Source organism: Hyaena hyaena, unplaced genomic scaffold (genome assembly GCF_003009895.1).
Source record: "Hyaena hyaena isolate Hyena2069 unplaced genomic scaffold, ASM300989v1 scaffold_559, whole genome shotgun sequence".
Lineage (NCBI taxonomy): Eukaryota > Metazoa > Chordata > Mammalia > Carnivora > Hyaenidae > Hyaena > Hyaena hyaena.
This window is the reverse complement of record NW_024081191.1, coordinates 70,720-94,971: the sequence shown is the minus strand read 5'-3', so window position 1 is coordinate 94,971 and position 24,252 is coordinate 70,720. Positions and strand designations below refer to the sequence as shown.

Sequence of the window (24,252 nt, the reverse complement as noted above, 5' to 3'; positions counted from 1 at the left end):
AATGCCACTTCCACTAGTGTCTGGGTCAGAGCAGGGCCCGTGGTAGGTGCTCAGGTAACTTTCTGCTCTGCCAACAAGCTCCTGGAGCTCCCTGGACAAATAAGGCACCTTAGATAGAAGGTGCTTGCATATCCATTTTATTGCTGGCTCTGTGGTCTATGAAAATAGAACAAAGCAAATAATACACTTAAGGCCAGAACTAGAGTGTGATATGGGGGCCCCTGGGTGAGTCCGTCGGTTAAGCGTCCAACTTAATTTTGCCTCAGGTCACGATCTCAGGGTTCATGAGTTGGAGGCCTGTGTCAGGCTCTGTGCTGATAGTGCGGAGCCTGCTTGGGATCCTTTCTTTCCTCTTTCTGCCCCTCCCTTCCCCTCTCTCAAAATAAATAAATTTTTAAAAATAGAGTGTGGTTGGGACATTCTTGAGTGATGTACACATGTTCTGAAAAGACTCTAAAAAAAATTTTTTTTTAATGTTCTATTTATTTCTGAGAGAGACAGAGAGACAGTGTGAGCAGGTTAGGGTCAGAGAGAGAGGGAGATACAGAATCTAAAGCAGGCTCCAGGCTCTGAGCTAGCTGTCAGCAGACCTGAAAAAGACTCTAGATTTCTCAACAAGAAGAAAAGTCTATACAAAGAGTCCCTAAGGGAAAAAAAAGTTTGAAAAGAGAGGGAGAGATATTTGGGGGTTCTTTAACTAAATCTTAATATTTTGGTTTGGCAACACGACTTGTAAGTTTAAAGGGGAGATTAAAGTGCTTTGGGCATGGTGCTTGCCATACTCAATTCTAATCCTCACAGCTACTTCACACGGTTTACATTTTCTCCATTTTATAGCTGAGGAAAAAGAAGGTCAGAGTATATGTCTTACTCCAAGCCACAGGGCAGAGCTGAGAATCGAGCACAAGTCACCCAACACCCAAATCCTCCTCCCTCACTCCATTGGGAGAAACAGCCAGGCAGGTAGCTCTCCACTGGCCACTTGTAGGCAATGTTCCGTGTGAGTCGCTGCTGCCCCCCTCCAGCAGCTATCACAGAGGAAGTCCACTTCTGCTGGATGGACCCCTGGGGCGCCAGTGTTTCATTTGGAAAAAAAAAAAAAAAAGTATGTAATAACTCCATGGTTCTACAATCCACACAGTCTTCCTAAAGCCTGAGGTGAAAACACAAACTCACCAAGTTTCCCTCTCTCCTCTCAAGTTTTAAAGTCTTCCCTCTGTGCTAATATGCGGTTGCTGATTTTTTTTTCTTCACGGTTCAAAAATTCCTAGTTAGGTATTTTTTTAATAACATCTCAGTGTACTAACCAGCTTTTTCATATGCATTTTGCCGTTTCTAGGACGTCAGGAGTAGATGCCCTCCAGCAGCTGCTAAATACCACAGTTCATGCTCTAGGAGGGTTATGGCTGCCGCCTCTGTTCTCTATATTCTTTAAGCCTCCTCCCCTCACTCCAGCGAGCTCAACCTTTCACAGCTCAAGGCAGGCTGTGTAGCCCCTTTCTTCTTAACCCTTTAATCAATCACTCCACAGATGTGCTTTTTTTTTTTTTTATTTATATTTCTAATAATGCTATTATTTATTACACTTAATGGCTTTTTTTGCTTCAATGTTCTTGAATGGTAACCTTCATTTTTCTGTATCTAGGGATCTTTTATTTTTTTTTTTGTTTTTTATTTATTTATTTATTTTTTTTACAAATAGTTTATTGTCAAATTAGTTTCTACATAACACTCAGTGCTCATCCCCAAAGTGCCCTCCTTCATGCCCATCCCCCCCTCCCCCCCACATCCATCAGTCCTCAGTTTTTGTCAGCATTCAAGAGTCTCTCATGGTTTGCCTCTCTCCCTTTCCCCCACCATTTCCGCCCTTCTTCTCCCCCTTGGTCCTCCGTCAAGTTCCTCCTATACGTGCAAACATATGGTATTTGTCCTTCTCTGCCTGACTTATTTCGCTCAGCATAACACCCTCAAGGTCCATCCATGTTGCTACACATGGCCAGATTTCATTGTTTCTCATTGCCATGTAGTATTCCATGGTCTAGATAAACCACATCTTCTTGATCCATTCGTCTGTTGATGGACACTTAGGCTCTTTCCATGTTTTAGCTATTGTGGAGAGTGCTGCTATGAACATTGGGGTACATGTGCTCCTATGCCTCAGCATTTCTGTATCCCTTGGGTAAATTCCTAGCAGTGCTATTGCTGGGTCCTAGGGGAGTTCTATTGTTAGTTTCCTGAGGAACCTCCACACTGTTTTCCAGAGGGGCTGTACCAGTTTACATTCCCACCAACAGTGCAGGAGGGTGCCCGTTTCTCCACATCCTCGCCAGCATCTAGAGTTCTCTGATGTGCTCATTTTAGCCACTCTGACTGGCGTGAGGTGGTATCTCAGTGTGGTTTTGATTTGTATTTCCCTGATGAGGAGGGATGCTGAGCATCGTTTCATGTGTCTGTTGGCCAACAGATGTGCTTTTTAATATTCCAACCTCTTCCCAGTGCAGGAAATCAAGTGAAAAGATCATTTTAGGATTGCATCTTTACCTCCAAATTCCCTTTACTAAAAATCTTTGGTAGTTGGCTTTAAATTTTCTTTAGATATGTGTAATTTTCACTGAAAAGGCTCCCAATAAAATTCACATCTTCGATTTGACAGAAAAGTGGCCCTTAGGCACAAATTAAGGCACAGTGATTTAACAAGCCTCTTGTCTAACCTCCAGCCACCCCCCTGCCCTACCTCATTCCCACTGCCTTAAATCTCCCATAATTAGTAAAAGCAGCCACCATTTATTAAGGATCAAGCCGTGCAGACACTGAGAACTTTGTTATCTCAGATGGTCCCCTCAGCAAACTGAGGAGAAATCAGAAGTTTGAGGGTTTCATGAGTTGCCTCAGGTCACTCAGCAAGTGAGTGTGCAAGCGAGGCAGCGAGGATTTGAACCTAAGTCTGACACCAGTGTTCTCCCTCTAATCATTACACAATGCCACTTTCATCACAAAATAGTTTCTATCCTCCTAAAATAAGCACTTTTTCCAGCTTGTGCTTCAAGATGGCTACCACAGCAGAAAAACCCAGAAGGCCCTCTGCTAGGTCAACATGTTTTTACTACAAAAGGAAGGGGAAACAGAAAAGGGGGGGTGGGGGCAGAGGTCCTCAAGAGTGCTTTCACCTCTGGCCTCTCGCCTCCTATTAGAGGTCAGATGAGCAATCCCTGGAACAAGGGGAATGAATTTGTGCTCAGTTTCCCACTCATGTGTTTCCATCCCTGACTGGCAAGAAAGAGCTGATGTGACAAGACTTGAGTTGGAAGAGAAGGCGACATGGCTCCAAGTCTGTATTAATTAACCACTGCCTCCTCTTGGCATTTCTTTGCTGGCCCCCTCACCCTAGTCGGTGAGTCATGACGTGAGGACAAGATTCCAGGGGGGTGAATACCACAGCTGCACCGCCACGAACCAGAAATGACAGGGCACAGGTGGTTAGCAGCCTTCTTTCCCCGTGCGTCTCCCCTCCCACACACCAGCAGTGCGTCTCTAACTAAGGGGAGCACAAGCATTGTCCCAGAACAGAGCAAGAACCTAGAATGTGTGTCTGAGGAAGCACAACCAGCCACTTAAAACTAAAGCCTTCACCCCTCCATCACTATAGCGTATACGAAGACTCAGAACGTTTACCTTTGCTGAACTTTTTTTTTAATATTTGTTAATTTTTGAGAGAGAGAGAGAGAGAGAGACAGATCATGAGTGGAGGAGGGACAGAGAGAGAGGGAGACACAGAATCTGAAATAGGTTTCAGGCTCTGAGCTGTCAGCACAGAACCCAACACGGGGCCCGAACTCACGTACTCCAAGATCATGACCTGAGCAGAAGTCGGACGCTTAACCGACTGACTGAGCCACCCTGGTGCCCCACTTTTGCTGAACTTTCAAACTGAAATACTTCATTACACTTGACAGCATAACCGACACGAACAACCTAGTTCTTCCCCACTTGCTTCATGAGGCCCACTTTAAAAAAAACCAAAAAGCATTATTAATGGTCAAGAGATTCCAACAGACTTTGCCTGCCAAGATTTATTTGGCAGAGGAAAGATACTCCATCTCCTGAAACGTAGGTTTAAAAGTCAGTTCCAACCTTCATTTTGCTGAACATTTCACCAACTCCCTGGAGGGAAAAATCACAACTCTGTGCAAAACCAGCATTTTAAAAATGAAGTCTCCGTGCTCAGTTTTCTCATGCACTTACCTTCAGTGTTGGAAGTGATGACGTCTTCCACTCCTAACACTTGCCTCCCTTGACCCAGTGGAATACTGTGAGCTGGCGAGGGATAGTGTAGAACCACCTTTCCCTCGGGGCGGGCTGGAGGAACGTCCACTTCTGACGGTGGTGCCCCTCCAAGTGTGGAGGGGTTGATGCTTTTGTTTTCAGGGTACGGAGGCAGGGTTCCCTGGGAAGGATCCAGTGACTCTCCTTCTATCTCTGATGGAGCCGGGCCTCTGGTCCCTGGCTGTTCAGATGACTCAACGTGGCCATTTAAATCTCGGGTGTCCATCCCCCATGGAGGTCTTGCCTCTTTGGGTTGAGGGTTCAAGGTGGCAGATTCTGTTTCTGGGTAGAATGGCAAATTACTAGTGGCCAGATGCGGTGAAGGGGAGGCCAGATCAGAATTTGGCGGATACATTCCACCCCCTAAGGGTCTTGACTCAGCTTTCGATTGGAAGGAAACATCAACACTGCTGTGGCCATTCAGTGCTTCCTCTGGTTCACTCGGTGGGTATTCTACACCCCCCTCATTCTCATCATAATAATCCAAATTGTCCTCAGTGTAGTCACTTTCCAGGACTGCAGGGAGGCTGGAGGAATGCTCCGGAGGGGCTGAGGAGTGGCCTTTGGCGAGGTCTCCTCCAACTGTTGCTGGCCTGATATTGTCCGGTTGCGGGGTGCTGCTGCTGCCAATATGAAAAGCCCACACTCCAGGGGCCCCCAGGTTGCTTTGTCTAAATAAAAAGGAAACGGTGCATGACCAAAGTGTCCATTCATTCACCCACAACCCTACAAAGGTGAGCAATTTATTTTATTTTTTTTAATATAATTTATTGTCAAATTGGTTCCATATTAGAGTAATTTATTTTAAAACCTAAGCACTGTTAAGATCAGATTCATAGTTTTCACCAGTGTATAAAACCACATAAAACCAGGCTTATGTTATAACTAAAAGGATTATACTGGAATTTTGATGTAAACTGCCTTTTACTCAGGATTAGCTTTCAGAATGCTGGGCCATCAAATTAGAAACCTTCTCTAAGGGGCTCCTGGGTGGCTCAGTCAGTTTGGCCTCCAACTCTTGATGTCAGCTCAGGGCATGATCTCTCTCAGTTTGGGAGTTTGAGCCCCATATCAGGCTCTGCGCTGACAGTACAGAACCTGCTTGAGATTCTCTCTCTCTCTGCCCCTTCCCCATTCTCTCTCAAAAATAAATAAATAAACATTTTAAAAAAGAAACCTCTAAAATTTATGTGTTTTATCTAAAATCTGGCTATCTGAAAACAAATAGAGAATGCAGGAATATTTTATACTTCCTCTACTTTTAACACACTTAGGAAAATGTATGCTTATACATCTTTGCCAAACATTTATTTTTTTTAAATGTTTTTTTTATTTATTTCTAGGAGAGAGAGAGAGAGCAGGGGGGGGTTCAAAGAGAGAGGAGAGGGAGTCACAGACTGAAACAGGCTCCAGGCTCTGAGCTGGCAGTCAGCACAGAGCCCAACGCGGGGCTCGAACCCACAAACCGCGAGATCCTGACCTAAGCGAAAGTTGGACGCTTAACCGACTAAGCCACCCAGATGCCCCATTTTGCCAAACATTTAAAACAACAATGACTACAACGTACTTTAGAGAGTTAGCGATGTACCAAGTGCTTAATGTTCTTCAGTACAATCTACAAGGTAGGGGCTGTTGTTATGTCCAATTTTACAGCGGTGAAAATAGTTTAGAGAGGCTAACCAATCTTAAGGTCATACAACTAATAACTGGCAAAACTTGGACATGAATTCACCACTAACACCAAAGCACATACTCTAAATATCTACATTATGTCAGAAAGACCAATATACTGGAGTCAATCAGCATGTGAATGATCACTGGTCTTCAGAATGTTACAGACATTTTACTGTTTAATCACATGGATTAATCAATAAACTAATTCACATAGAATTGTGAGTCAATGTAAGAAAACTCAAAGAAATATAAATGCCCAAGTGTAAAAAATGTTGAGCAAATGCAGAACAAAGTTAAGGGAAATATAAGAAAGTAGTTTCTGGGGCACCTGGGTGGCTCAGTCCATTAAGCATGTAACTCTCAATTTCATCTCAGGTCATGATCTCACTCATGGTTAGTGGGATCAAGTCCCACGTCAGGCTCAACACTAACAGTGCAGAGCCTGCTTGGGATTCCCTCTCCCTCTCCTCCTGTCCCTTCCCTGCATGTGCACATGTACTCTCTCTCTCAAAATAAATAAATAAACTTAAGGAAAAAAAGAAAATAGTTTAATAAAAATGCCATAGGTTATAGTTATAGGTGAGTGGTGTTCAAAAACATCTGGACCAGAGAGGTCACGTGTTTTCTTTACTAGAAAAGAACATGGACCCCATTCAGTTTTCTAAATGTCCCAAGGACCCATTATTTTAGTCAATGATACATTCTAAAGAGAACTACATAAAAGATTTGTAAAAACAAACAAACAAACAAACAAACAAAAACTAAAACAAACAAACAACAACAAAAACTTGAACAAACAAGGGTCTGGCTAGCTTGAATGCACAGGTTTCTGTACTCCTCTGGTGTATGTGCGAAATACCAACCTCAAAGTCCTCCCTCTTATCGAAGAAATTATGAGGGTCAATGAGGCATAAGAGTTAATTAAGAGAATAATAAGTTAATCAAATCGTCATAAGAACAAGAGACCCTTGCTCATTTGGATAGGAACTCATCATGTTCACATGGATTTCCATAGCAATAATAATTCCAGTACAATTCTAATAATGTCTCCTTCCTTCCTTACCTGTCAATCCCTTGCCTCTTTCTCCCTCTTCCCCTCTCCACCTTCCCTCTCCCTCTTTCTATCCTGTGTGGGTGTGTGTGTGTGGTGGTGGTTATTTCTGCTGCTGCTGCTGTGATAGTTACTTTAGGGAAAGAGGAGCAGAGAAAGCAAAACTGTGATCTCTCATGCAGCATGCTATGTATGCTTGGTACGTTCTAAGATTCAATGCTTGTGTTTTTCTGGCAAGCAAATAAGGAACACTTTAGTAAGAAGAGAAAATCCTGAGATCTGAGGATACTCAGTTTACTATTGCATCAGAGGTGTTGCAGCTGTGAAATTTCTTCTTGAAGTTAGAAAAACTATAAAAGCTTCAAAGACTAGGAAAATACAAATTATGGCAAAAACAGCTAAATAAAATAACCTTCTAATGAAATACAAATCACTATCCTGGTTTTTGTTGTTGTGAGTGATGGGAAAGTAACCCATTTGAGTTTATCCTAAAATCAGACGTCATTTGGAAAGCTGAGAGAGAGAGAAAATTTAATTTTTTTTCTAGAAAGGTAAACAAGGCTACAAAGTGAAATGACAGTGCCTTCCTCCCTGGATTGTTAGGAGGATTAAGTAAGAACACCATATAGAATGCCTAGCATGCAGCCGTGCACATGATTAGTACTTAGCAATTACTGTCTTTAAGGAGACAGCAAAGTATAATTTCAAAAAACACAAATGTGTGCACTCACATTTAAATTTGCAGAAGAGGAGTTATGCCAAATACACTATGTCAAATACATTACGAATTAGATAACTCATTACCTTTAAGCTCACAATTATAAGACAAGTTGAGGAAGACACAGATTCCACTGACTAGGAAAATAACTTTATTCTTTAGAGAGGCATGCTGAAGTATTTAGTATTTAGTATTAACACGATGTTTGTGATTTACTTTATTTTTTTTAAATGTTTTATTTATTTCTGAGAGAGAAAGAGAGAGACAGCATGAGTAGGGGAGGGTCAGAGACAGAGGGAGACACAGAATCTGAAACAGGCTCCAGGCTCCAGGCTCTGTCAGCACAGAGCCCTGTCGTGGGGCTTGAACCCACGAGCTATGTGAGATCATGACCTGAGCCAAAGTCAGACACTTAACCGACTGAGCCACCCAGGTGCCCCTTGTGATTTACTTTAAAATACTTAAGCAAAAAAAAAAAAAAAAAAAAAAAAAAAGAATAACATGGCAAAATGTCAACAGCTTCTAAATCTAAGTGATGAGCTTCTGGGTATTCTTTCAGCTATTTTCTCCATTTTTCTGTGTATTTTTGAAAATTTAAATAAGGAAAAATAAAAGAGAAGGTTAAACTGAGGAACATTTCTACAATGGGGAGGTAGAGAAAGCCTTTCTAAGAATAACAAAGGAAAAGAGCACTAACGTTGATGACACTAAACTTCAAGTGAAGTAACTTTAAAGATGAACAACTGGGCAAAAATATTCATAGCATATGAGAAGACTAATACCCTTGCTATGATTTTTCTTATTTATAAGAGCTCTCTGTGCACACCCCAATAAAAAATAGCAAAGGGCATGGGCAGAGAAGTCACAAAGATGGATAATTGGCTATTACACCTATAAAAGGTATAATCAAAGAAATGAGAGTGAGGATCTAATCAAAGAAATCAGAGTGAGGATAAGTACAATTGATACCTATCAGATTCATAAATTTTAACAAGAAAAGAAGCTGTCAATCACAGTTCTATACCATTGGTGAGCATAGAAACTGCACATATATCTGAACGGCAGTTTGTTGATGTACATCAAAGTGTTAAATTCTATCTATCCTTTCTCAGCAGTTCTACTCTTAAGAAGTGATCTTTAGAAGAAATGAGAATCTGAGCAATGTGTGTCATGTTGTTTATAGCAATGATATTTCTAAAAGGAAAAATAAAAAAATAAATTCATCAGTAACTTATTATCTTAACAGTATCATATAAATATGATGTAATGTTCTGTAGGCTTAAAATAATAAAACAGGTATCTTACTAAATGATACCCATAAGACATTGATAAATGGGAAAATGCTGCATGTATAGCAAAAGAACCATTTTGTTTTTAAAATGTCTTTACATAATCCTTAAGTCCTCGAATGACTGGTAATATTGGTTATAGCTTAAAGCAGTTATAATGGGTAATTTGTGCTTTTATTTCACATTATTCTGCATTGTTTGTACTTTATTTTTTATATTAAGTATGGGTTATACTAAAGAAAAATCCTGGGGTGTCTGGGTGGCTCAGTTGGCTAAGTGTCTAACTTCGGCTCAGGTCATGATCTCGCGGTTCGTGGGTTTGAGCCCCGCATCGGGCTCTGTGCTGACAGCCAGCTCAGAGCCTGGAGCCTGTTTCAGATTCTGTGTCTCCCTCTCTCTCTGACCCTCCCCTGCTCACACTGTCTCTCTCTCTCTCTCTCTCAGAAATAAATAAAACATTAAAAAATTTTTTTAAATAAATAAGGAAAAATCCCTCTATCAGTCCCATATCTTTCTGTTCTCAGCAAGCAACTCAGGTTCTTAGGAAGCATCAAAGATACAAATAGGGCTGTGTGTGTATGCAAGTCTGTGTGTGTGTGCATGTGTGTGCACATGTGTAAGTGTGTATGTTCGTTCCAAGGGGTCTTTATCACCATGGTGGGGGAACACAAGTGCTTTCTCCCACAGGCTTTTTGGCCCCCACTGCCTACTGTACCAGGAGTACAGTTAGCACTCATTCCAGTGCTCTGAAGTTCTACCCATTTGTCTGTCTACCCTACCAGAGGGCAGGCTGCTAGTGTGCAGGGCCTGTGTCTCAAACATTTTGCATTTCAAGTGCTTTGCCCACTGTGATCTCTTAATAATGTCTGAGGAGTAGAGAATCTGTGGCCTCCAGAGAAGAGGAGGAAGGTGAAACCAGAGGAGAAAAAGTGAACAGCTAAGTGTTCTCACGTCTGAACTAAAAGGCAGCCTGGATGGAGACCTAAAGATACCCAAGGTTGGTCATAAGACTGGAAAGTGGACCAGAACTCAGCATAACAGAAGTAGTTTGGGACTCCAGACTTGTGCTTGAATTTTGGCTTTGCCACTTACTTACTTTGAGGTTGTAACTTAACTTCCCTAAGCTCATTTATCAAACTGAGAAGACAGTAGAACTTACCTCCCAGGAATCTTTTGAGTTTTAACTAAGACAACTTCTGGAAAGTGTTTTACACAATGTTTGGCAAAACATGTCAGCACTAAGTAATCGTATCTGGTGGTAGGGCTTGCTCTCTGGGAGCTGAGTGGAGCAGATGGCCTGGAAAGTGTAAGGTGCACCAGCGCCCAGGAATAACATAACGGGAGGGTACGTAACCAACGTGAGGAAAAGTGTTCTGCCTGGACTCTAGCCCAGTATTTGGGAAAGGAATAAAAGCAAAGACATGTTTTACAAGACCTGCAATTAATAAACATCAACTGGGGCCGACCCAGATACCGTGCTGATGTGTACTGACACATCACAAGGGTGTATTATTGATGTGTACTGACACACAGCACAAGGGCGTATTATTGCCCTGGCAGGGGAAGCCTCTGATGGGACTCGGGAATGCTCTCAGTTCTGGCGACCTCACAGAAAACCGAGTCTGGTTTCAGTCAATGAAGCCGTACAGAAACCCTGAGACCGTGAAAATGCTACCAGTGTGTTTGATTTTCCCTTTTCCCCAAATTACACTATTCTTGATTGAACTTTTAGCCTGTATCTGTCTAAAAGACTAAATCACAACATCTCCTCCTGTGAAATGATTAACGTGGAAAAATCTCAGTCTCGGCAGTTATATTACTGGATATTTTTATGTGGCTCCAAGAGCAATGTTTTCCATAGCAAGCCTCAGTGGCTGTGCAAACACATACACACTGCTCTGTTTCCGGTATCTGTACCCAATCGGGCAGGAAAAAGAAAAGGCCTTTTATATTCCCCCAGGGTCTAATCTAGTTCCTGGTTTTGACCTGATGCCTCCCGTAGAAGTCATCAAGATATTATTTAATGATCTTATGGCTGCTTGAGTTTAGGTAGCTCCAAAGGGTCCCCACATCAGACAGGAAAAGGCTTACGCCCAGTGTTACTTACTGGTAGAGATTCTTCACAGACTGTTCAGTGGTAGTCAGGCTGAAGTAGGGACCCTCTCTCTTCAAGTCATCGACCTCCCCTCGGCAGAAGCCTACCCGGGCAGGAAGCTCGAGTTGGACATTGTAAGACTCTTTGGGGCGGCTTCCAAAGAACTGAAGGCCATTGGAAGGGTAGAGAAAGAGGGCGTAGGTATCGGACTCATCAGATGCCAAGACTGCTTGGAAAGTGTTCCGCTATGAAAAACAAAAAGTAGGAAATATTCTTAATAAAAGAAACAGAAAAGAAAAACAAAACAGAATGCAGATGAAGGATCATAAAGTACACACGGTTTGCCCCCTTCTTAGGATTCCTCCAAATTGCTATATTCTTCTCAGTTTCCTCTCCAAGTTGTAACTTTGTAAGCTGTATTATCATAATTCTTTATCACTTAGGAAAACACTTGAAATGTCCATAGGTAAGAAACATGGGTTACAAAAATAATGTTTTTAAAGTTTCATATCCCTCTCACGCAAGCCTCTTTAAGAGCTAAGAGCGAAGTTAATACAAAATTAACCTGTAAATTCCTACAGCCGCTGGCCTAGTTCACTGCCCCCGGCACTCATGTGGATCACTCATCTATTCACTTGTTTATTCATTCACTCATTCATTCATTCACCTGTTTATTGAATGACTATGGTGGGCAGGCATGGTATTAGCCACTGGCTGATCTATAGGCTTCCTTACTGTTCTCACAGGCTTGTTCTCTTTTCTCTTTTCATCTGCCTTTTCACACCAGCACCCGAGTCAGCCTACTCTCACTTCAAAGATCAGGAAACAAGACTTGAGGGATAACAGATCTGCCTGAGGTCTGGGAGCTAGTACGTGACGGCAGGCCAGCCGGCTCCAGAGTCCATGCCCTGCACCACTAGGCCACCCTACCTACTCCTTCGCATGCCATTCAAGGTGGTTTGTAAGTGCCCTAAACTCTCCCCAGGTTTAGATCCCCTGCGCCTTCCTCAGACTATGCAATGTTCCCCACCTGTGTCACGTACTTTCGTGCTTCTGTGTTTTTGCTCATGTTCCCCCATGCCTGGAAACCTTCCTAACATTCTAATGCTGTACTTCTGAGGTATTTTGCGATTCCTTATAGATTTATTTCTGTTCTCTGACCATCCATAACACATTTGTGGGTGTTTCTGGTTAGCATTCACCTCATTTTGCCTAGTTAGCTATTTGTTTGTAAACTCCGCTATTAATTCACTTGCACATTAATTCAGCCAAGTGCCCACTATGTGCCTACAGAGCACTAGACATTATGCTTGGTGCTGAAGAAGCAAAGGAGCAAAGGAAGGGAGGGTCTGCTCAGGATATTCTCACTATTTCAGAGAGGGAACGGCCATGGCTGGAATTCCGGAGAATTACTGGAGAAGACTGTAGAGGCCAGAGGAGGCTGTGTGAGACCTCAGGGTTGGGCTGGGGAGGAGTCACAGAGGCGGCCTGTGAATGTTATAAACACAGGAAGGAGCCAAGGCAGACCAGAGTGAGAGACTGAATGAGCCCCACACCCAACCCCCAGGTCCTAATAGAATCACTTCTTCAAGTTCAATTTACTCTTGTATTTTCAGCCAGACACTTTTTGCCTTTACCTACATAAGGCTATCTCCACCCAACCCCAGATGATCTGTTAATGGTACTTCCTTATGTTAAAACGATGTTATATTTAGGACTTGGAGAAGGCTTCTCTCACTAAATCCCCCTCCTTTTACAATTTGGTAGGGAACTGGGAAGTATTTATAAATAACACTACTTTCTAAATAATGGGACTCTTATTTATGGGCAAGGAGTATAATTTCTCCATCTTGCTAGACAGATAAAAGCAGGCACAGAGAAGAACATCACATCTTAGTAAATCAAGGCAAACAAGAGGAAAGTGTCCTGTATTTCATTCTGTCCTGGGCCCTTCCCCATATGGGGACTCGTCTCCTAACGTTTAGTCTTCCTTTCACAAGCTTAAATTCAAAATATAGTTTTGAGGCTTTGCTTATAGGACAAAGCAATTTAGGTGTTAAAACGCTTTTTAAGAAAAAAATATCATACAACCTTTCTGTTTGTTCTCTAACAGAAAAACTTACCTTACTTTGCTTCCTTTTTTAAAAAGATTTTATTTTATTTTTTCAGTTTATTTATTTATTTTGAGAAAGAGAGACAGAGAGAGAGATAGGGGCAGAGACAGAGAGAGAAAATCCCAGTCAGGCTCTGCACTGTTAGCGCAGAGCCTGAGGCAGGGCTCGAACTCATGAACTGTGAGATCATCACCTGAGCCAAAATCAGAGTCGGACGCTTGACCGACTGAGTCACCCAGGTGCCCCTGTAAAGATTTTATTTTTTTATTTTTATTTTTTAAATGTTTTATTTCTTTCTGAGAGAGAGAGAGAGATAGTGTGAGCAGGGGAGGGTCAGAGAGAGAGGGAGACAGAATCTGAAACAGGCTCCAGGCTCTGAGCTAGCTGTCAGCACAGAGCCGGAAGCGGGGCTCGAACCCACGAACCGTGAGATCATGACCTGAGCTGAAGTCAGACGCCTGACAGAGCCACCCAGGCACCCCAAGATTTTATTTTTAAGTGATCTCTACACCCAACATAGGGCTCAAACTTATAACCCTGAGATCAAGAGTCACATGCTCTACTGACTGAGCCAGCCAGGCAGCCCTGCTTTCTTTCTTTAAGCTCAGACAATTAAAGATGGCAGAGGTGGAGTTGGCGGGGGGGGGGAGCACTGATGTATTTGTTATTTTTGTAGTTGTCGATTGTTTCATTAGCAAAGCTTGAGTGTTCTGAAAACAAAGGGCAGAGGATGCTTTCTAGAATGTCTCAAATCTAGGAAACCAGAACTTCTGCCGAATGTCAACAAAGTCATCATATCTATACATAATATATCCCACACCATCAATTAATGTTGATTCCGTAACTTCTGAGTACCCCATTTGTCAGAATCAACAATGTTCAGCTAGGGAAAGAAAAGTACTGGAGGAAGGAGAAAGGACCCGTTGTAATCATCTCAACTTTCAAAAAGCTCCTGGCATTGATTACCTACAGCAGATGTGAGAAAGGAAGATTCCTGGTTCTAAGTTTAGAGACATTTTGCAAGATAAGGTGGGGTGGGGGGTGTCTCTACAGACTGTGAGCGAACTGAAGGGAATGGGGGAAGAAGGGAGGGAGAAAGTAAACAGAGCTGTGAAGGGGAGTGTCTGGCTTTTACTGCAGGGCCTGGGAATTTAGCACTTTATTTTATTCATTCTTTCAATCAGTCAATAAATTCATTCCAATAAAAATTTATTCCATGCCTTTTATATGCCATCCCTAAGCCAAGCGCTGATTAAACAGGTGACAAGCATTTATTTCCTGTACTTGTCTCCACTGAAATAGGCAAATAGGAGGGTTTTAGATAGAATTTATGATCCCAAAGTACAGGCCAAAAGAGGTTGGCTGTTTAAAAACCACCCACACACCAAATGATCACTTTTAAAGCTCTCTGTCTCGGCTCCACAAAATTCTACATCTAATTGCTGAAGAGCACACTTCATGAAGTCCTGAAGGGGTCCTCCTCCCAAAGCACCCCTCGACTGGCTTCCAGACCGGGAAGGTCTTCACATCCCTGGAGACAAGAGCCTTTGCAAGAGCCCCACATGTTCTTTCTCTCAAGATATACCCTCAGATGGGCTGCCAAACCCCACAAAAGGGTCACTGGTTCCCAACTTCCTCAGGACCTCATGGAGGAGGGTGAGTCCTCTAAGGGAAGAGAGGCAGCACAGAGAGGATCAGGGCCAGCAGCTGTCTTGCTTCAAGGTTTGTGCCCTTCTGTTATCAGAAAGAGAGACAAGCCAGAGTCATCAACAGAAACCAGGCAGGGTCTGCCTCTCCCTTGCAGGTATGGGACATCACCAATCAGTGTTGACTTGACGCTGGGCAGAGCCACGCTGGTGGATATAAAACATGCCCCTCTGCAAGCTTCTGAGTTTGCAATCCATTTCATGGATTTCAGCCATCTGGCAAAAAATCAGAACAGCGCCAGCCAGCCTTGTCCCAAATTTGCCTATAGCAGCCCACAAAAATTACAGTGAAAGGGGCACCTGGGTGGCTCAGCTGGGGTTAAGCATCTGACTCTTGGTTTCGGCTCATGTCATGACCTTGTGATTTGCGAGTTCGAGCCCTGTATAGGGTTCTGCGCTCACTGTGCGGAGCCTGCTTGGGATTCTCTCTCTGCTCCTCTCTCTCTGCCCCTCCCCTGCTCTCTCTCACTCTGTCTCTCTCTCAAAAATAAATAAATAAAAACTTGGGGCGCCTGGGTGGCTCAGTTGGTTAAGTGTCTGACTTCAGCTCAGGTCATCATCTCATGGTTCGTGAGTTTGAGCCCCGCGTTGGACTCTGTGCTGACAGCTCGGAGCCTGGAGCCTGCTTCTGATTCTGTGTCTCCCTTTCTCTCTGCCCTTCCCTGACTCATACTCTGTCTGTCTGTCTCTCTCTCTCAAAAATAAACATTAAAATAAATAAATAAAAACTTACAAAAAATACAATGAAAATTAAGAAGTAGGATAACTCCCTGCAAGGGTCACAAAGTTCTCTTTCCTATCTTCCTTAGGGTCACATGTTCTCTACGTGGTGGCATCACTGACTTCTGGTCTCCCGTGTTTGGTGCAAGCACTAACCTCCACTCTTTAAGAGATTTCTCCATCTCCATGTACCTACACATCACCGTCACATGCAAGATCTCCCCTTGTTCATTTTTATGCCCTAAATCCTGCAGAGCCTGCCCCAAATTCAAAGATAAACTCTCTAGTCTCTAATGTGACATCCTCCCTGACTCTTAGTCTTTAGCAAACCTTCAGTATTTCATTAACCAATTTCCATATATGTCTCTGTTTAGTACATCTTCATAACTATATCTTTGACTCAGGTTAAACTCTTTCAGATAAAATGTCAGACTTCTCCTCTTCTGGGCTTCAGCTCCAGAAATCAACAAGCTACAAGAAAGTCCTGCTTTTACCTCTCATTTTCTCTGTGGAACCACCCCTTCCATCAACAACAATCATCCTGTGACACAAGTCAACACACCGCAGTCTCCAGACTGAGGCCTCCGACTTGCAACATTCTACTCATCTTGTGCGTCTGTCCCGTACCTCCCTTCACATCCACTCTCCGGGGTCAGGACAAGCCCCGCTCGGAACAATTTCTTCTGCTGCCTTATTCTCAAGATCCATTCTTTCAGTCCTTCAGCTCAACTTAAATTCCAGGTCCACAAAACATCCCCCATATCACACAGATCTGTGTGACCTGGTTCTCCATAACTCCCATCACTCAAACAATGATAAAACAGTACCTCCCGCTCCCAAAAAACCACAGCTAAAGTAAACACTAGTTCTCTTTATATCCGTCAACAAGTTCTCTGAAGGTCAATACCGTGACTTCGTTGCCCTATGAGGTACGTAAGACAGTCCGAGGAATCTCAGATTACCTGAACTGATAACACTATTCTTTTTTTTTTTTTTTTTTTTTTTTAGTTGCAATCACACTGTGCCCTTCCTGCAATATCATGTCCATGGAAGGAAAGAGCAACACTGAAATTGTTTTAAATGGTAAAGATGTCATTCCTCTAATATCTTCAAGTTTCCAGCAACTCTGTGACATCAGGTTAGCGTGTCAAGGTTTAAGAAAGTCACACAGAACTCACACAGCACTTCAGGCAAGGCAGATTACTGCTTGCCAAAATCTATCTCCAGAGAGCTATTAAAATAAGAACTCAAATCACAGGGCTCTTTAAAGTATTCAGAAGAAACTTCAATGTGGGTAACTGAAAAAACAGCCTCTCTCCAAGCAGAACCCTTATCTCCTCTCAAAATGAAACAAATTCTGAAGCCAACTGAGCATATGGCGATGTCTGGAGAATGATTTTAACTAGAAAAGTAAAAGAGAGATGGAATCTACAAATCTTCTTGTCCTTCTCACCCAAAAGAGACCAGACAAAAGTTGCAGTTCAGAAAACCTAGTATTTAAAGAAGCCTTATGCAAAGGGCTTACATCACAATGTCCTTACAAGTTAGAGAAATTAAAAAACTAGAATCTGGTCCTATCAGGCCAACACAAAGTCACACAGATCAGCTGAGTATCCATATCCACTAGGTCTAAAGGAATACAGGGACTACTTAAAAATGCCACATTAGTTAGGGATGCCCAGGGGGTTTAGTCAGGTAAGTGACCAACTCTTGATTTCAGCTCAGGTCATGATCTCACAGTCATGGGATCAAGTCTCATGTCATGCTCTGCACTGATCGTGGAGCCTGCCTGATATTTTCTGTCTCTCTCTCTCTCTGCCCCTCCCCCACTCACTCGCGCACGCGTGTGTGTATCTATGTGTGTGTGTGTGTGTGTGTGTGTGTGTGCGTGCATGCACGCGCATGCTCTCTCTCTCTCTGTCTAAATAAATAAAATTTAAAAATATGTTTAAAACTGCCACATTAGTTAATTCTCACAACAATTCTGTAAGGGGGGCATTGCTCCCCCCTTTTACAGGTTAGGAAACTAAGAATGAGGCTTTCATTACTTCCAAAGTCAATGGTTAACCTTTCATAATCTACATCTTCTTTCAAGATGTTATTATATTGTCATTGTCTTGACAACCACCCAAAAATTTGGTGAGAGAGCAGTATTCTGAGGCTACAGATGAAACTGAAAAAACAATGAACAAATTCACCTTGTCTGTATTGTCATTTTTGGTTTCAAATGAGTGCTGATAAAAATGGAATCATAAAACTCTAGTGTGATTTCACGACCCCAACACTTCTGTGTCACTGTTCACCTCTCTGAACCTCTCTTTATTCTATTGAAAAGTAAGAACAGAAGTAAGACAGCAGCTGAATTCTCTTCAGAGCATTGGAATATTAATTTAGAAGTAATATGGCATCAATAGCATCCTTGGGAGCCAATTTCATTGCAAGTTCATTCTTCCTTTGAATGAAATAGGATTCCAAGCATTCTTTTTGTACTAAGATCACACCAAGCCTTATTTATTGGAAGTCTGTGGAAAAAGCACAATTATTATTGTGTCCACCAACATCACTCAAGCCAAAGAAATGGGTCTTGCATGAAAAATCTGAGTTAAAAGCAACAACAACAACAAAAAAAAAAAACAAAACAAAAATCTGGGGCACCTGGCTGGCTCAGTCAGTAGAGCATTCAACTCTTGATCTCAGGGTCATGAGTTCAAGCCCCCACTGGGTGTAGAGATTACTTAAAAATAAAAGCAATTAAAAAACTAAGAATTGAGAAATGTGTACTCTAAGCCTGCCTTTGCCTCATGAGGAGAATTCTGGACAACTGCATTATCTTCTATTTGCCATTATCTGTGAGATGCAAACATAATTCTTGTACTTGTAGGATTGTTGTGGGAAGACAGTATGATAAAATAATTGTTTTAAGAATTAACTAGATAACCTGAATAAACAACATATATAGTAATTGTTTTAGTAATCTTTCTTTTGAGCCCTTACCTTCTCAATACAAACAAAAAGAACTTGAAGAAAAAAAATTCAATCCCCTGCCCTTACCTTCTCAATACAAACAAAAAGAACTTGAAGAAAAAAAATTCAATCCCCTGCTTAAATCCTTCAAAACTCTTCCCACTGCCAAAGAACCGAGTCCAAACTCCAAGCAGACATGATCTGTCCCCACCCCATGGCCTTTTCATCCTTGTGCCCAACAACCCTTCCTCTTCAGTAATAATGCACCACATGCAATGCCCAAAACACATCATACTTTACAGCACATGGGTGATATATCACACACTATTTTTTCTGAGACTCACTATGCTCAACTCAGATTCAAAACTACTTCCTCATTAAAACCTTCCCAGATGGAGGGGCGCCTGAATGGTTCAATCGGTTAAGCATCTGACTTCTGCTCAGGTCATGATCTCACATCTTGTTGGGCTCTGTGCTGACAGCATGGAGCCTGCTTCAGATTCTGTTTCCTTCTCTCTCTGTCCCTCGTGGGCTTGTACTCTGTCTCTCTCTCTCAAAAATAAATAAGAACATGTAAAAAAATTGAAACAAAACAAAACATAACAAAAAACACCTAAATGATTGAGTCTTCTAACCAGGAAGGGTCAAAGTTAGTCTTCTTAAGTGAAGATAAGGGGCGCCTAGATGGCTCAGTCGGTTAAGCATCCAACTTTGGCTCAGGTCATGATCTCACGGTTTGTGGGTTCAAGCCCCTCATCAGGCTCTGTGCTGACAGCTCAGAACCTGGAACCAGCTTCAGATTCTGTGTCTCCCTCTCTCTCTGCTCCTGTCCCCCCCACCCCGACCCACTGCTCATGCTCTGTATCTCTCTATAAAAAATAAACATTAAAAAAATTTTTAAGTGAAGATGCTATTACACTTATATTCACATAATCAATGTCCCCACTAAACTATGAGGTCCTTGGGAGTAAAGAGTATTTCCTTTCACTATATCTACACCAGTTCTGAAATATAGTAAGTGTACAAAAACAATTTGTAAGGTGAATAAATCTTAACTACATTTAAATATAAATTACTTATACACACACAAACATCTTCCACATACAAGAAATATGTTTACAAAAGGAGACTGGAAGAGGTTATTAGCAGTGGTAATCTCTGATTAGTGAAACAGTAAATAATATTTGTTTTCTTATTTTCCAAGTCTTTGGTTATAGGTATGTTGTATTTAATTGTAAGTAAGTTTTTTAAACTTACTTACAAAAATGAATGGAAGAGTGAATGAATGAATGAATGCAACATAATGATGGGGAGCCTTACCTTATTCATCTTTCTCCAACCTTCCACCTAGCCCAATGCCCTGCACTAAGAAAGTGCTCAATGTATTTGTTTGAATTGAATGTATTCTGTTGAACTGAATAATTGAAATGTCAAATCCACATCTGTCAAAAAAAATTACTCAATGAACAACACTAAGTGTTGCCTGACCAAAAAACAAATGTCAAAAATATCCTAAATTCAAATATTTTCTTCTGGATCTTCTTAGAATAGCCTTCTGGGAATATTGCTCTTACAGAACACAAAACAAGAATAGCCACCATCTTGAATTACTCAGGGAGTGTGGACAAGCTACTTGATCTTGATCTTTCAGGGAGGAAATGTGCCATCATTCTATAGCTAAGACACACAATGATGAGTTAAAATAGAGATAAATTATAAGACTTTCAGCCCTTCAAGTATGACATTTTAGATTGAGGTCTAATTTCACAGGAGCCCTTACCTATTGTAAGAATGAGGCAGTTCACCATTTGCCAAGCTACCCTGATCCCACCTGATGTCCATTTGGAGTATTTTAATGTTGTTGCTAAGCCTAAAGACCGAGAGCTTGGGTTGGTTTACTTGCTCAGGTAGAGACTGTAAAACAAATGGAGGCCAGTCCCCTGTAAACTAGGGAGCATGTAAACTGATATCTGCAGGGCAATTTGGCAAAAGCTATTAAGAACCTGATGAAAAGTGTATTCTCAGGGTGCTTGGGTGACTCAGTTGGTTGAGCATCAGACCCTTGATTTCACTCAGGTCATGATCTCATGGTTCCTGGGATGGAGCCCTGTGTGGGGCTCTGCACTAACAGCACAGAACCTGCTTAGGATTCTCTCTCTCATTCTCTCTGTCCCTCCCCAGCTTGTGCATACATGCACACCTGCACGCACACAAACATACACACATACATACACACACACACACACACACACTCTCTCTCTCTCTCTCTCAAAGTAAATAAACTTAAAAAAATAAATAAATAGGGGGGCCTATGTGGCTCCGCTGATTAAGGATCCAACTCTTGATTTCAGCTCAGGTCATGATTTTACAATTTGTGGGTTCAAGCCGCACGCTGGGCTCTGCGCTGGTAGCATGGAGACTGCCTGGAATTCTCTCTCTCCCCCTCTCTCTGCCCACACACACCCTCTCTTTCAAAGATAAATAAATAAGGGCACCTGGGTGGCTCAGTCGGTTGAACAACTGACTTCGGCTCAGGTCATGATCTCACAGTCTGTGAGTTCAAGCCCTGTGTTAGGCTCTGTGTTGACAGCTCAGAGCCTGGAGCCTGCTTCAGATTCTGTACCTCCCTCTCTATCTCTCTGCCCCTCCCCTGCTCTCACTCTCACTCTCTCAAAAATAAACATTTTAATGGGGCGCCTGTGTGGCTTAGTCGGTTAAGCGTCCGACTTTCGCTTAGGTCATGATCTCGCAGTTCGTGGGTTCGAGCCCCGCGTCGGGCTCTGTGCTGACTGCCAGCTCAGAGCCTGGACCCTGTTTCAGTCTGTGACTCCCTCTCTCTGTGACCCTCCCCTGCTCACGCTGTCTCTCTCTCTCTCTCCTAGAAATAAATAAAACATTAAAAAAAAATTTTTTTTAAAAATAAACATTTTAAAAAAAGACAAACTTTAAAATAAATAAATAAGTAAATAAAAGAAAAAAGAAAAAGTGTATTCTCTCTCGCCCATCAATTTCACTTCCTAGACTATCCAGTAAGGACACGTTCAAAAGATTTAGCTAAAAAAAAAGTGCTTCACCAAATTATGTATAATGATGAAAAATTGGAAATAACCTTAATGACCACTGAACATGGTCATCAATTCACTGCATAGAGTATTATTCAGATATTATAAATGATGTTGGAGAAATATATTTCGTTACAATGAAATATTTTGACAATATATTATTTAGTGGAAAAAAATAGTCTACAAAGCAGTATGTGCAGTGTGAACCCATTATTGTTAATAGACGGTAACAGATAAATACAGATATTAATAGGGGGGGAAAAAAACCTCCGGAAGATATAAATGAAAATGTTTAACAGTGATTACCTTTGAGTGGTAGGAAAATGAGCAGTTGTTCTTTTTTTAATTGCCTGTATTTGCTGATGTTTTTCCTTCAATGAACATATAATTAGAATTAATTCTTATATACTTAGAGGTGACTCTAAAAATAAACAACCAAACAGTGAACCGCCTTGTGTTCGGAGGGCCTTCCGCGTCCGCACTGGGGCCCTCCTGTCCCTTTGCGAGAATTCTGCAGCCACCTCTCAGATCCTCAGAGGACGCCTTATAAAGAAAACAGGCTTCTTCACTTTCAAGCCACCTCAGCCCAAGTCCCACCCCAAGATATATCAGGTTCAGCATGAGAGGGGACTCCGAGGAAACTCCAAGCCACACCCTGAGTTCCAGCCCGGAGTTCAGACCCATCCCTCCACGGGCCCTGCGGCCCAGCACCCCTGGTCAATTACCTCTTCCGAGGGCGGCGCCCGGCGCGTGGTCTCCTCGTAGGCGCCCACCTGCTTCCAGGTGGCCAAGAAGGCGTGGGTGGGGGTGAAGTGCGCCGCGGTGCGCGGAAAGCCTGAGCGCACGTAGCGCGCAGCCAGATCCAGCACCGCCTGGGACGTGTCCTCACGGTACAGGATCTGGCCCCTGCCCTTGCTCGTGTCGATGTCTGCCAGGAAGGGAGCAATGGCCGGAAAGTCTGTGGGGAAATCATCGTCCACGTACTGGGTTTCCCTAGGGAAGTCCTGAGTGGAGATGATACCGTTGGTGCCCACCTGTGAGAGGAGGGGGACAAAGGGTGACGGTCGCGTACGCGGCAGGAGGCCCACGGGCGGCCACCAAAGGTCCAAATGTGCGCGCCCACCCTGCTCCACATGGAGGAGGGAAGAGAACCGGCAAGGGCTTGGAGCTCCCCTTCCGCACGGGCTGGGAGCCCGACTCCTGACTCAGAGCAACTTTAGCCGCTGTCCCACCCGCCACTGCTACCCCACAGCGCGGTGCGATAGGTCCAGAAGTCCTGAAACTCCTGGTTCCCACATCTCCCTTCCCGCACCCCGCTGGAGTCAGCCTCTGGGTCCGAGGAGGGAATACACCAGCCCTGCAGACGCGCACAGCCCTCTCGAGGTCCTTCCTGGAAAGACCCCTGGCCGCCCCAGCATCCCCACCTCCTTTGCTGCCTGGGACGCTTATGTGGCTGCGAATTTGTGGGGCTGAATTCTTGCGCTTCGCCTCGAGATGGAGAAAAGAAAGTCAGACAGCAGCATCGCTGCAAAGCCAGGTCCCACCCCAGGGGCGCTCGGGGACAGCCGGGCGTGCGGACTGTTTCCTCCCCTCGGAAGGCACGGCTTCGGTGAGAGCCACACTGCACGGACCCCTGGGAAGAAGCTGCGAGAAAGGTGCGGGTTCCCACACCAAGCGTGGGCTGAACTTACGTAGAGGTAGCTGAACTGAGCTTCGTAGAAGCGCAGGGGACTGGCCAGCTTCACCGCGGCTGAGCTCTCGTCGTCGCCCTCCTGCAGAAGCTGGTCCCCCCACGACTGCCCGTAGGGGAAGAGCTCGTCTGGGTGCAGCGCCGCGGCGCGGGACAGCAGCAGCAACAGCAGCAGCAGCGGCGGCGGCGGCGGCGGCAGCAGCGCCCGCAGCGCCCGCCGCCGGGCCGCCCGGTCCCCCCGCATGCTGGCTCGGCTCCTGGGCTGCCCCGCGGCCGAGCGCGTCCCGACCCTGCCCGCCAGCCCGCGAGCGGCGCGGCGCCAGCCTCCGACCTGGGTCCCCGCGGGCGCCGGGGCGGGCGGGGACTCCGGGCCCTCGCGGCGCGCCGACTGGCCGCGGCCCTCGGCCGGGGACCAATCGCCGGCTCGGGGAAAGTTCGACAGCGGCTGCCACATCTGGTTCTCGTTAAAAGTTTTCTAAGGCAGCGGTCGCGGGAGCGGCGGGGCTGGCGAGGTGGAAGCCTCGGGCCAGGGCTGCCGGGAGTGCTGCTCCGCTCCGCCTCCGCCACCCGAGAGCTGTCGGCCGCGCTCCCGCCCGCCCCCCCGCAGGGGCTGCTCCGCGGGGCGGGCGAGCCCCTCCCCCGAGGCCAAATGGCCCTCGAAGTCCGACCACGGCGGCGCTGCGGGAGAGGACTTCAGCGCCAAGGGGGAACCCCGCGGCGGCGTGTGCAGCTGCAGGCAGGCGGCGGGGGGGGGGGGTACCCGGCGCCCCTCGCTCCGGGCAATGTCGCAGCCGCAGCTCCTGGGCTCCACCCGGAGACGCCCTGCGGAGAAGCGTGCCTTTGTAT

General features: G+C 44.2%; 1 protein-coding gene across 2 annotated transcripts in view; it reads right to left on the bottom strand.

Annotated features, from left to right (window-relative positions):
- Positions 1–23,946, bottom strand: part of NID2 (nidogen 2) — a 68,338-nt gene extending 44,392 nt beyond the window's left edge. The window contains exons 1-4 of one of the 2 annotated variants that reach the window (XM_039256116.1): positions 23,408–23,946; positions 22,442–22,750; positions 11,163–11,395; positions 4,243–4,994 (exon numbers count right to left, since the gene is read on the bottom strand). In XM_039256116.1, the coding sequence (XP_039112047.1) occupies positions 4,243–4,994; positions 11,163–11,395; positions 22,442–22,750; positions 23,408–23,860 (1,747 nt within the window). In that variant the 5' untranslated portion in view covers positions 23,861–23,946. The remainder of the gene's footprint in view (positions 1–4,242; positions 4,995–11,162; positions 11,396–22,441; positions 22,751–23,407) is intronic. The other variant, XM_039256117.1, reaches the window with a different exon arrangement.
- Positions 23,947–24,252: the final 306 nt, after the last annotated feature.